Source organism: Notolabrus celidotus, chromosome 19 (assembly GCF_009762535.1).
Source record: "Notolabrus celidotus isolate fNotCel1 chromosome 19, fNotCel1.pri, whole genome shotgun sequence".
Classification (NCBI taxonomy): domain Eukaryota; kingdom Metazoa; phylum Chordata; class Actinopteri; order Labriformes; family Labridae; genus Notolabrus; species Notolabrus celidotus.
Window position 1 is genome coordinate 18,917,807 of NC_048290.1, and position 12,520 is coordinate 18,930,326.

At 40.4% G+C, this 12,520-nt stretch overlaps 1 protein-coding gene across 1 annotated transcript; it reads left to right on the forward strand.

Moving 5' to 3' along the window:
* Positions 1-315: 315 nt before the first annotated feature.
* slc38a9 (solute carrier family 38 member 9) lies at positions 316-10,121 on the forward strand. The gene is made up of 15 exons (XM_034710430.1): positions 316-548; positions 1,108-1,226; positions 2,875-3,004; positions 3,089-3,207; positions 3,680-3,743; positions 4,469-4,562; positions 5,977-6,147; positions 6,411-6,470; positions 6,552-6,755; positions 7,251-7,358; positions 7,617-7,723; positions 7,884-7,997; positions 8,137-8,285; positions 9,091-9,180; positions 9,303-10,121. The coding sequence occupies exons 2-15, from the start codon at positions 1,129-1,131 to the stop codon at positions 9,466-9,468; spliced, it is 1,674 nt and encodes a 557-aa protein (XP_034566321.1). The 5' UTR covers positions 316-548; positions 1,108-1,128; the 3' UTR covers positions 9,469-10,121.
* Positions 10,122-12,520: the final 2,399 nt, after the last annotated feature.

A 12,520-nucleotide genomic window follows, 5' to 3' on the forward strand; every position in this document is an offset into this window, starting at 1 on the left:
AGGGGAGCTGATGTGCGCCAGTACACTCTGAGGCCTGTAGGGGCGCTGATGTGCGCCAGTACACTCTGAGGCCTGTAGGGGCGCTGATGTGCTGTAGTACACTGAAGCCTTTAGGGGCGCTGATGTGCTGTAGTACACTCTGAAGCCTGTAGGGGCGCTGATGTGTGCAGTAAACTCTGAGGCCTGTAGGGGCGCTGATGTGCTGTAGTACACTCTGAGACCTGTAGGGGCGCTGGTGTGCTGTAGTACAGTCTGAGACCTGTAGGGGCACTGATGCGCCTTAAAGCTGATTTACAGACTGAAAATAAAGACAAACGAAGAGGAAGAGGAGGAGGAGGAAGTCGAAGTAGAAAACAAGCCTCGGCTTCACGGTGAACTTTGAGTTAACGTCCTGCAGTCTCAGGAGATTTCAGATCTTTTATTTTATATATTTAATATTCTGCATTATTATACACGCGCACCAGCCGCAGGGTGTGACGTCACGGCGCAGTCACGCTCCTAAAAATCTGCTGACAGCGCGAGAAGGAGACAGACGGGCTGTTGAAGAGGTGAGTTTACTTCACATTTCAGACTTAAACACTACTTTTATACTCTTATTTATCACATTTATATTCTTATTTATTACATTATACTCTTGTTTACTCTTATTTATCACATTTACAGTCTTATTTATCACATTATACTCTTTATTTATCACATTATACTCTTATTTATCACATTTATACTCTTATTTATCACTTTATACTCTTATTTATCACATTTATATCTGTATTATCTGATTTTAAAGAGGCAGACTGTGGTTAGTTTGTTATTTAACTGGTTAGTCAGGGCTGATGATGACAGAAACAGGTGAAAAATATTTAAACAGGTGAATAGTGAGTGTTATTGTAGAGCTGAGATAATCGGCAGACACCTTTAAACTGAGTAAAAGATATTTATTTACATTAAACTCAGATAAGTTAATTTATACTAAATATGTAGTTTGTGTTAGTTTACATGATTAGCAAAGTAAATCTGTTTATTAAGCCGCACAAACAGGCTGACATGTACTAACAGTGAAATAATATATATTATGTAGTATATTAATAAATGATGACCGTGTTTCAGTGATGAACGTCTGAAGCTGCGATGGAGGACGACTGTCAGCCTCTGCTGAACTCTGAACTCACCACAGAAGATGTCTCTCACAGAGGATCCACCGACTCCCTGGACTTCAAGAACAAACGGTAAAAACTGGTTAAAAAGAAACTTTGGATTAAAGACAGCAGGTGGATGAGCAGCAAGTGAGCCTGGTGTGAGCTGAAGGAGCTCTCTGCAGGTGTATATAGTTGTATTATGATCATATCCACCTGAACACCTGAGTCAGTACATAGAGACAGAGCGCACTGTTTCACTCAGGAGGAGTTTACATCAAACACTGGCACGCTTTATTTTTTGTTCAGTCAGCGCCAAAGACACCGCTGTCAGAGTCTAACCCCGCTCAATGTTGCTAGGTTATAGAGCGTGGTCTGGTGTCACTTCCTCTTCTCTTGGCTTTGACTGGTGAGTCACCAGTAAAACGCTGAGTTTGCTTTTATTAGGTGAAACTTAAAGGAAACATAAAACAGTCGTGCACGTTTTAGCAGCAGCTCTACAACTGTACGACAGGTCTTAAATTTTACTTTAAGAATTACAACACAAACATTTAAACCTCCTCCAGAGTCTCAGCTGCTGTTAAAGGTCATCTACCTGAAATCACCTGCTGGTTTCCGGACTCTGGCATTCCAGTCTCCTTCTGATCATAAATCAAATCCAGTCCAGGATGTTGTGTTCAGTGACTGACAGGTGAGAGCTTCCATACGTCTGCGAGGCATCACCTCAGCAAATTCACTCAAAGAGGCCACCCCCTAACCCTCCCTTTAACCCTTTACCTGCTGTAAACAGGTGAGTTGTTTATAAACTCAGACGTATAGTTGTCATGAAGAGAGAAATTAGCTATAGAGACCCGAGTCTGTACCAAGCTGTAAACATGTTTATTTCTGCCATAACATTTTAATATGGGGCATCCATCACACCTTCCGCTGTGTTCAACTGAGCTGTTAACGTCTCTCTCTCTCTCTCTCTCTCTCTCTCTCTCTCTGTGTCTCTGTGTGTGTGTGTGTGTGTGTGTGTGTGTGTGTGTGTGTGTGTGTGTGTGTGTTCAAACAGCATCTTAAAGCTGAGCTCAGAGTTTCTGTTCGGATGATAAACAAGCAGCTTTCTATGAGTTAGGCTCCCTGGAATTCACAAGAGAACACTAACGTGTGTGTGTGTGTGTATGTATGTGTGTGTGTGTGTGTGTGTTTATCTGTGTGTTAAGGTTTCTGTGTGTGTGTTCAACACCAGCCCAGCATCAGCAGTGTGTGAGAGTTTTAATCCAGTTTGGTATTTCACAGTGACTGACCAGCTCACACACACACACACACACACACACACTCACACACACACACACACTCCTCCCCATCATGTGTTTATTTAAACATGAGTTGTGTTTTAGATGTTTTATTTACATTAATATTTTTTGTTGTTATTGATTATTGCAGATTATTGGATGATTATTGGAGATTATTGGTGTTTATAGTGATTATTGGTGATTATTGGGATTATTGGGATTATTTGGGATTATTGGTGATTAATGCTGATAATTGCTGATTATTGGTGTTAATAAATGGCTCGTATCATCCGTCCATCTCATGTGGAGCTCTGAAACATCGTGGACGATTGTTGACTGTTATTATTGATAGTTGTTGATTTTGTTTTTAATTTTATTGTTTTCATGCTTTGTTGTTGTTTATTGTTATTGATTATTGCTGATAAATTGTTGTTGATTATTGGTTATCATGAATGTGTCATCAGGCCGTTCCATGTGGAGCCCAGAAACATCGTAGATGATGATCCTCAGGAGAGAGTTACCGCTGAAGCTGCCATCCTCAACAGCCGAGTTCATTACTACGGCCGCCTGACCGGCTCGTCTGATAGGCTGCTGGTAAGATCAATCATAGCTCAGCGACCTCAGCACGAACCTCTCTTTGTTTTACTGTACCTGTGAGGACATTCTGCTTCTCCCCAGAGTCCTCCGAATCATGTGATCCCCGGTCCAGAAGAGCTCTACATCTACAGCCCGCTGGGGACGGCGTTTAAAGTGACCAGCAGTGACAGCACTTCCAAAAACCCCAGCATCATTACCATGTGAGGATTTATTATACTATAAATCTATATTATTGTTATTTACAGCTGTTCTTTTCTACAATTATTATATTTTCTTATGTCATGCTGTTTTTTCTCAGATAATTTAATTTAATTATTCTGTTGTTTTTCTTAGATAATCCTATTCTCTCATTTTGTTTTATAATTTTGCGCTCTTTTCTCAGATTATTTTATTTAACGATTTTTGCCTTTATTTTCTCAGATTATTTCTTCATGATTTTTTTCTGCTTTATTTCTCAGATTTTATTTTCTTGTTTCTCCTATTTTCTGTCTGATTATTGTGTTTTGGTTTATAATTTCCTACTATTATTTTAATTTGATGTAAATATGCTATCCTGTTTTTTTCAGCTATTATTTTCATATTATTTGTTTTAGATTATTTAATTTCATTACTTCCGACTGTTTCTCCTCAGATTATGTTTATTTAATTTTTTTGCTGTTTTTTTTTCCATAGATTTGCGATCTGGAACACGATGATGGGCACATCCATCCTCAGCATACCCTGGGGAATCAAACAGGTGATCCAGCCATTCAAAGTCAAATTAATCCTTTAAAGTGATCCTTAGTCACTCTGAATGTTTGTATTATCGTGAAGTAGTTTGTCTCTTTGTGGCAGTAGTTTGTCTCTCTGTGGCAGTAGTTTGTCTCTTTGTGGCAGTAGTTTGTCTTCTTGTGGCAGTAGTTTGTCTTCTTGTGACAGTAGTTTGTCTTCTTGTGGCAGTAGTTTGTCTCTTTGTGGCAGTAGTTTGTCTTCTTGTGGCAGTAGTTTGTCTTGTGGCAATAGTTTGTCTTCTTGTGGCAGTAGTTTGTCTTCTTGTGGCAGTAGTTTGTCTTCTTGTGGCAGTAGTTTGTCTCTCTGTGGCAGTAGTTTGTCTTCTTGTGGCAGTAGTTTGTCTCTCTGTGGCAGTAGTTTGTCTTCTTGTGGCAGTAGTTTGTCTTCTTGTGGCAGTAGTTTGTCTCTTTGTGGCAGTAGTTTGTCTTCTTGTGGCAGTAGTTTGTCTCTCTGTGGCAGTAGTTTGTCTCTCTGTGGCAGTAGTTTGTCTTCTTGTGGCAGTAGTTTGTCTTCTTGTGGCAGTAGTTTGTCTCTTTTTGTGGCAGTAGTTTGTCTCTTTTTGTGGCAGTAGTTTGTCTCTTTGTGGCAGTAGTTTGAATCTTTGAGCTTTTAGTTTATTTTTCTGTTTGTAGTTTGTCTCTTCGTTGCAGTAGTTGTTTCTTGAGTCTGTTGTATCTTTATCCCCTTCAGGCTGGTTTCACTCTGGGCATCCTCATTCTCATCACCATCGGCCTTCTGATGCTCTACTGCTGCTACATTGTGCTCAGATCACCAAAGGCCATACGTGAGTCCCACCTGTCATACTGTATACACTCTCAATATAACACAGCATACAAACTGGAAAATATTTACGACCTTATCACAGTTTTAGAAATGTAAAGCAGAAATACTTGTTTCATACCAGGACTGACTTAAATTACACAACAGGTTTTATTTAAATACAGTTTATCTTTTTTTATTTTAGCTGCAGGTGTGAAAAGTGTCCTTTTTTTTCAGTAAAAAGGATTTGAAATCTTAATGAAGATTTATTGAAATAGTGGTGTGTTAATGTTTGTAGCGTATGTGGACAAAACAAAGGGTTAAGTTTGAAGTTTCAGAACCTTTAACCAACGTTATCTAAGCGACAAAAGAGGCTATAAAAAAACAACAACAACGTTGCAGAGACGTTCAACAACTGTCATACATCCATGAAATATGGTGCCATGAAGTGTTAATCTGACCAGTGAATGTCTTAGAATATTACAAAATTACAAGAGCCGTCCTCCCTCCGATAGACTGCAGCTAGTTTAATTATTAGTGTTTAAAGATTCGTGGTCGCTTCATTTACTGTGGAACATTTTTTATTTAACTTTTTATATTTAACATTTAACTGGAATAGTTTAAAATCATTGATTATTCAATGATTATTCTGATTATGAGATGTTCAACATTATCTTGCAAACACCCAGCAACAAGTGCCTCCACAAAGCAGCTGATAACCAAGCGGCAACCTCCAGTCTCAAACTATGAAGCCAATGCGGAAGTGTTATAAACTGCAATTCATCGAGAATCCGCTTGAGGCTGGCTGCAGAAACACCGGAAACCACATAGACATGAATGGGAAAAGACAATCTTTGCAGCATTAATAAACATGTTTACAGCCTGGTTCAAAAAACGGCTTGGCCCTACGTTGGCATCGGCACACACTGTACAGGGGTGAATTTTTTTCTAATGCGATGGTTCAGAAGATATTAAGATTACGAGTTTTTGCCCAAATAAGGACATGACTGACTTGACTCCCGGTCGGGAACGCATAGCTGTTGGCTAGGAGGCTCAAACTCCGCCCCTTTACGTCACACTCTGCCTGGTTGAGTTCCACATTTCCAATATGGCTGCCACCGTCGATTGACTTCAAAACAGCACTCAGGAACAGATGGGTGACGTCATGGATACCATATTTTATACAGACTATGCTGATAACACAAATATTTGAAATATGGGAAAGAAATAACTGACGCCATTTTATACAACATCACAAAGGATGATGCTCCCACAGTGTCAGTGGAGCACAGCGGGTTTATAGTCCAAATAAAAAAGAAACATCAACAAAGAAAGAATAATGATAATCGTTGATTAAAGCAAGGTAACATTTTGATTTCATTGTGATGTTGATTTGAGGCCAGATATAAATACGATAACCTTCTCTGTACTGTTTGTAGCCTATGTGGACACGTCAGAGTGGGAGTTCCCGGATGTCTGCAAGTATTATTTTGGAAAGTTCGGTCAGTGGTCCAGTCTGGTTTTCTCCATGGTGTCTCTGATTGGAGCCATGGTGGTTTACTGGGTCCTAATGTCCAACTTCCTTTACAACACAGGACAGTTCATCTACAGTGAGTTCAAACACAAATATTTCATTATTATGTTGTTATTATGTTTTATTATCATGCCTGATAACATGCAAGGTAATGCTCCGTCTGCTGTCTGACACACTTAAACTCTCCACCTGGTGACGGCTTCAGTATGTGAGCTGTGAGGCACGGCGATCGTCGTTAAATGCAGATAATGTAATGAGTGAAGTGGAAGTTTTATAGTTCTTTGATTATTGGATTAATTATTGGTTTTATTGATCCCTTGTGTCGTCTGTTTTCCACAGATTCAGCGCACCATGTAAACGTGTCTGACTCAGAGTTTGGGACAAATGGCTCAGATCGAGGTAACTCGCTGTTTTTTAAACCTTAAACTGTTTTGGCGGCAGATTTTTTTATGATTATTTGTTTCTTGTAATTTTGGAAAGTGATCTGTCCGTACCCGAACACGGACCCTGGGGGGAACCTGACGCTGAGCGCTGTGGTTCTGGGGGGAGGAAATGAAACAGCCGGAGACTCGTTTGAGCGTTGGTGGAGTAAAACCAATACCATCCCTCTCTACCTGATTGTCCTGCTGCTGCCGCTGCTCTGCTTCCGCTCCGCCGCATTCTTCGCCAGGTTTACCTTCCTAGGTGATTGTCAACATCTCTACTCTTTTATTGAATCATTTGAATTGTTTAATCATTGAATCGTTTAATCAATGATTAATTGAATCGTTTAATCATTGAATCCTTGATTTGTTGAATCGTTGAATCATTTAATTTGAATCGTTGGTTCATTGAATTATTAAATTTGGATCATTGAATTATTAAATTTGGATCATTGAATTATTAAATTTGGATCATTGAATCATTGATTCGTTGAAGCATTGATATGTTGATTTGTTGAATCTTTGAATCATTGAAACATTGAATCTTTGAATCGTTGAATTGTTGAATCATTAAATCATTGCATCATTGAATCACTAAATCGTTGAATTATTTAATCGTTGAATTTTTAGATCATTGATTCGTTGATTTTTTTGAATCATTGAATCGTTGGATCATTAAATCGTTGAATCATCGTTTTAAATTATTTGACTCTGTTCTTTTATCGTCATATTTAGTTTTATTGTCAATGTTTTACAGGTACCATATCTGTGATCTACCTGATCTCTCTGGTCACCATCAAAGCATTCCGTCTAGGGTTCCACCTGGAGTTCCACTGGTTCCACTCTACACAGTTCTTTGTTCCAGGTGTGTTTTTTACTCTAATGAAGCATAGGCTCTAATAACTTCAGGCAGAGATCAATGTTCCAGCTGTTTAGCATATTGTTTTATTACGTTAGAATAAAGCAGCAGACTCACTGACTCTTCTTCTTCTTCTTCTTCTTCTTCTTCTTCTTCTTCTTCTTCTTCTTCTTCTTCTTCTTCTTCTTCTTCTTCTTCTTCTTCTTCTTCTTCTTCTTCTTCTTCTTCTTCTTCTTCTTCTTCTTCTTCTTCTGTGGTTCGTAGAGTTCAGGCTGATCTTCCCTCAGCTGACTGGAGTTCTTACTTTGGCTTTTTTCATCCACAACTGCATCATCACCCTCATGAAGAGCAACCGGAACCAGGAGAACAACGTATGTTTCATCATCTTCATCACTCTGATATCATCTCCATGAGTCTGCTCCGCCACGCGCTCAACGCAGCGCATCCTGTGTAAATTTTGGGTTACATCATCTTCTTCACTCTGTAGTTGTTTTTCATCATTGTGTTATTTCTGTGCTGTGTGGCGTTCAGGTGCGGGACCTGTCTGTGGCGTACCTGTTGGTGGGAGTGACGTACCTGTACGTGGGGGTTTTAATCTTTGCTGCGTTCCCCTCCCCTCCTCTCTCCAAAGACTGCATCGAACCAGTGAGGAGCATTTCATTCATTTAATGTTTTTAACCTGAATTATTTAATCTGTTATTTATTGATCTAGTTATTATAGTTATTGTTTTATTAGTATTGATCGTTCAGACTGAGTTCTGACTCTGTGACCCCCCCGACACAGAACTTTCTGGATAACTTCTCTAGCAGCGATGTGATGGTGTTTGTGGCCCGGGGTTTCCTGCTGTTCCAGATGATCACTGTTTACCCCCTGCTGGGCTACCTGGTGCGGGTCCAGGTGATGGGTCAGATCTTTGGAAACCATTACCCAAGGTAGGCTGCACGAAGGCGACACAGCACGCTGTAAAAAGTGAAGAAAACTCGGCACACTGTAAAAAGTGATGACACTGAACACCATAGAAAGTGAAAGGCGTGGGTGACAGAATGAATGAATGAATTTAATCTGCACACTGAAGAAAGTGAGGGTGACAGAATGAATGAATGAATTTAATCTACACACTGTAAAAAGTGGGGGTGAAAATGAATTAATTTAATCTGCACGCTGTAAATAGTGAGGTTGACAGTATGAATGAATGAATTTAATCTGCACACTGTGAAAAGTAAGGATGACAGAATGAATATAATCTGCATACTGTAAAAAGTGAGTATGACAGAATGAATGAATGAATATAATCTGCACACTGTAAAAAGTGAGGATGACAGAATTAATTTAATCTGCACACTGTAAAAAGTGAGAATGGCAGACTGAATGAATTTAATCTGCACACTGTAAAAAAGGAGGATGACAGAATGAATGAATGAGTATAATCTGCACAGTGTAAAAAGTGAGGATGACAGAATTAATTAATTTAAACTGCACACTGTAAAAAGTGAGAATGGCATACTGAATGAATTTAATCTGCACACTGTAAAATGTGTGGGTGACAGAATGAATAAGTTTAATCTGCACACTGTAAAAAGTGACAGTTACACTCTGAAGACAATGAAATCTGTAGATGACCTTTAAGCCATGCTATGAGTGATATACAGATTTTAGGTGATTCAGATGAAATATTGCTGATGTTTCAGATTAGGATTTTAATCCATCTCTCCCTCCCTTTCTGGTATTTTGTTGTAGTTTCTTTCATGTTCTGTCTCTGAACATTTTAATCGTGGCCTCTGGAGTCCTGATGGCAAAGTTTTATCCAAACATCGGATCCATCATCAGGTATGTTTGAAGCCGTCCCTCCGTCCACACTGTGTAAACTCTGATGATAACTTAAATGTAGGTTTCTCTTGGCAGAGAGGCAGTTCTCTAGTTTAGTTTGTAATGTTTCTCTCTCTCTGCAGGTTCTCTGGAGCGACCTGTGGTCTGGCTCTGGTTTTTGTGTTTCCAGCTTTGGTCCATATGATCTCTCTTAAGAGACAAGGGGCGCTGCGCTGGCCGTCAGCTATGTTCCACAGCTTCCTGATTGTTCTCGGTGTGGCTAACCTGCTGGCTCAGTTCTTCATGTAGACACACGGACAGTTTTTATTGGGAGAAGGAACACGGCGTTAAACTTTACAGCCAGGTTTAATGTCCCAAGGAACAGCAGAGTCAAACTTGTAAGTATCACACCTCCTGTTGCTGAAGGGATCAAACACAGTGTGTTTCAGGGAATAACAGGAGGGTGATTATATACTATAATTTATACATATTCTTATTTTATGAAACAGTTAGAGGTGTTTCTATGATATAAAGCTGCTCTCTAAAGCTGATGAAATGTCAGCAGGAAGTTTAAGAGGAGACTCTGTGAAACATTAACTGAGTGAACTTTGAAGCTGTTTAAATCATCTTTTTTTATTTTAAGTGTGAATCACGAGTTTAAAGCTTTAACTCCACTTCCAGCTCTTTCTTCTTCACCTTCTCTTTTTCTTTGTGCACAGTTTCTTTCTGCTGCCCCCTACTGGACAAAATAGGTTCAGTAGTTTGGTTGCAGCTGATTTTATGCTTACATAGAGGGAATCCTGTGACTTGTGTTGTTAATATGTAATCTGTTTGTATGAGGCGTGTTCACATAATGCCTCTGTGTTTTACTAACCATAGGACGGACAAAGGGAATATATTCAGAGTGTAAATAAACTAATAGTCCAACTTTCATGTTTTTAATAAAAACACTTTTAATCAAATCAGACTAATTATTCCCCAAACCAGTGGTGTCCAAACTCTGCACTGAGGGCTGGGACCCTTTGATGCACCTCACCTCAAGCGGATAAAACTAACCAACATACAGTAGGTAAGATGTGCTCTTTGCCTGATTCAAAGACAAAACAGCCTTCATCACAGATTTCCAACAATTATTATTTAACTAAGAGTTTGAAAATGATCATCTCAGGAAGGCGACGAACAGACAGCAGGTTGGTTTGAACTCTTGTGGAGTCCTAATCCTTACTTAATTAAGACGTGATGACATAAGATCTTAAACCCCCCAAAACTGCAAAAGGAGCCTTATACCATAGCTATAGAGTATCGACTACCTAATCGATACCTTATCCTGCCGGCATATTCACACTGACTAACCCAGCATCACTTGATCTGCAGCAATAGAATCTTATTTCAGAATTTGCATCTTAGGGAGACAGATTTTTTGGCAGGCAGAACCATTGACATAAACGCCAGTGTTCATGTTGGCAGCTGCTGTTGTAGTACAGCCAATTCTCCTTAGGAGTGAGGTGTATAGCACGTGAGGTAGGCCACAGCTCAGGCGGATACAAGCAGCCCAAGGGGAACCAGGATCTCATTTTGGATGTAATCATCGATGAACCAGTAGCCAACCCGCAAGTCAGGGAACAGTGATGCAGGATTTCACACAGGGGGTCCACAGAGCCTTTTAACCACCGCACCTGATGACCTGATGACCTGATGATGGAGCTTGGGTCACCTTGAGCTGTGAGGGGAACAAAGTGAATAACCTGGCCTTGTCCAGATATGCATGGTTTCTCTTCAGATGCAAGGTAAAGCAGGGCTCAAACTAGGAAAGGACTAAAGGTCACCCAGCAGTAACGGGGACATGACTCGTGATGGAAGACTCGATAGTTTGAGAGAGGCTGAAGATCAACCTCCTGTTCCTCAGAAGAAAGAGGAGAAGCTGGGCTTTCCCTCTCTTCACCCCAGAGTAAGAAAGGAGTTCAAGGTTAGGAGAATGAATGGCTCTGGCTGCGTGTGAGACACCTTTGGTCCTGAATCCTTGCATGACTGAGGAGAAACACATTCAGTGGGTCAGAGAAAGTCTGCCTGAGTGTCTCTGTGGGGGTGGTGGACTGTAGTCGGGAGACCCTGGTACCCTGGAAGTCTGGAGGAAGGGATCAAGCTCATGGAGGTTGGTGGCTGAAGATTACAGAAAAATCCCATGATGTGAGTTCTATGGCCAGCTGGGCGACTTGCTGCCAAACAATCAACTTTCTGAGCGATCTGTCTGAACATCTCACGGTGAGAGGAGCGTTAATCCGACTCCGAGTCTGAGCTCTCTGCAGAGAAACAAACATGCCCCTAGAATCACTTTGAATCAGCGTCTGGTCCCTAAAACAAAATGGTTCTTAGTTTTTGGGACTGAAATGTTGTCTTTGCACTTCTTAATTTGAATCAGGCTTTAAAGGGTTTTGTGTGATGTCACAGCGTCTTAACTCGTATCGAGCTGGGGTTGATTGTCTCTTTAGTTCTTTATTTATCAAATGTATCACCACATTCTTATTTTAATTCATTTTAAAAGCTTTTTTAAAATGTTTGTTTACCTTCACATTTATTTATCTGCATATTGTCACACAACCTCAAAGTGTTCTGCGCCCTGTTTGGCCTTCACGGAGAAGAGTTAATCAGTTAAACACACACACACACACACACACACACACACACACACACACACACACACACACACACACACACACACACACACACACACACACACACACAACACCTCCATTATGGTATTAATTCTGTCTGAAAGGGTCACAGCAGATCCGACCTTTAGGACCACGTTCATCTCCTTTAATCCTCCTCAGGAGGGTTAGAGTCCTGTGTGTGTGTGTGTGTGTGTGTGTGTGTGTGTGTGTGTGTGTGTGTGTGTGTGTGTGTGGGGAGGGGGTTTATTGACTGTCTGGGGGCTTTGTGTCACACTAAGAGGAAGTGTGAGTTTAGTGATCAATGTTTCCAGTTTAAGTGTTTTAAACTGAACAGCCTTCAGATGGAATAATAATAAAAGTAGGTATAATTTCTGACTTTTTCAAGGTGAGTTTGTTTAAGATGCTTTCAGGTTGAGCAAGGACGTTAAACAGCAGAGTTAAATTTAAACAATTTAAACTGTTGATCTGCAGACAGGGGCTGCTGCATATGTGTGTGCGTGTGTGTGTGTGTGTGTGTGTGCGTGTGTGTATAAAATGAATATAACTGATTATTGTGATGATGGATCCAGATTCTCCTCCCCCATCTGGATCATATGTCGGCCTCCCTTTGGTATCAGCAGTATCAATGGAGGGGGGGAATTGTGCCAGCCTGGGATTGGCTGATGTGCACTCTAATTGGATCAAGTAGG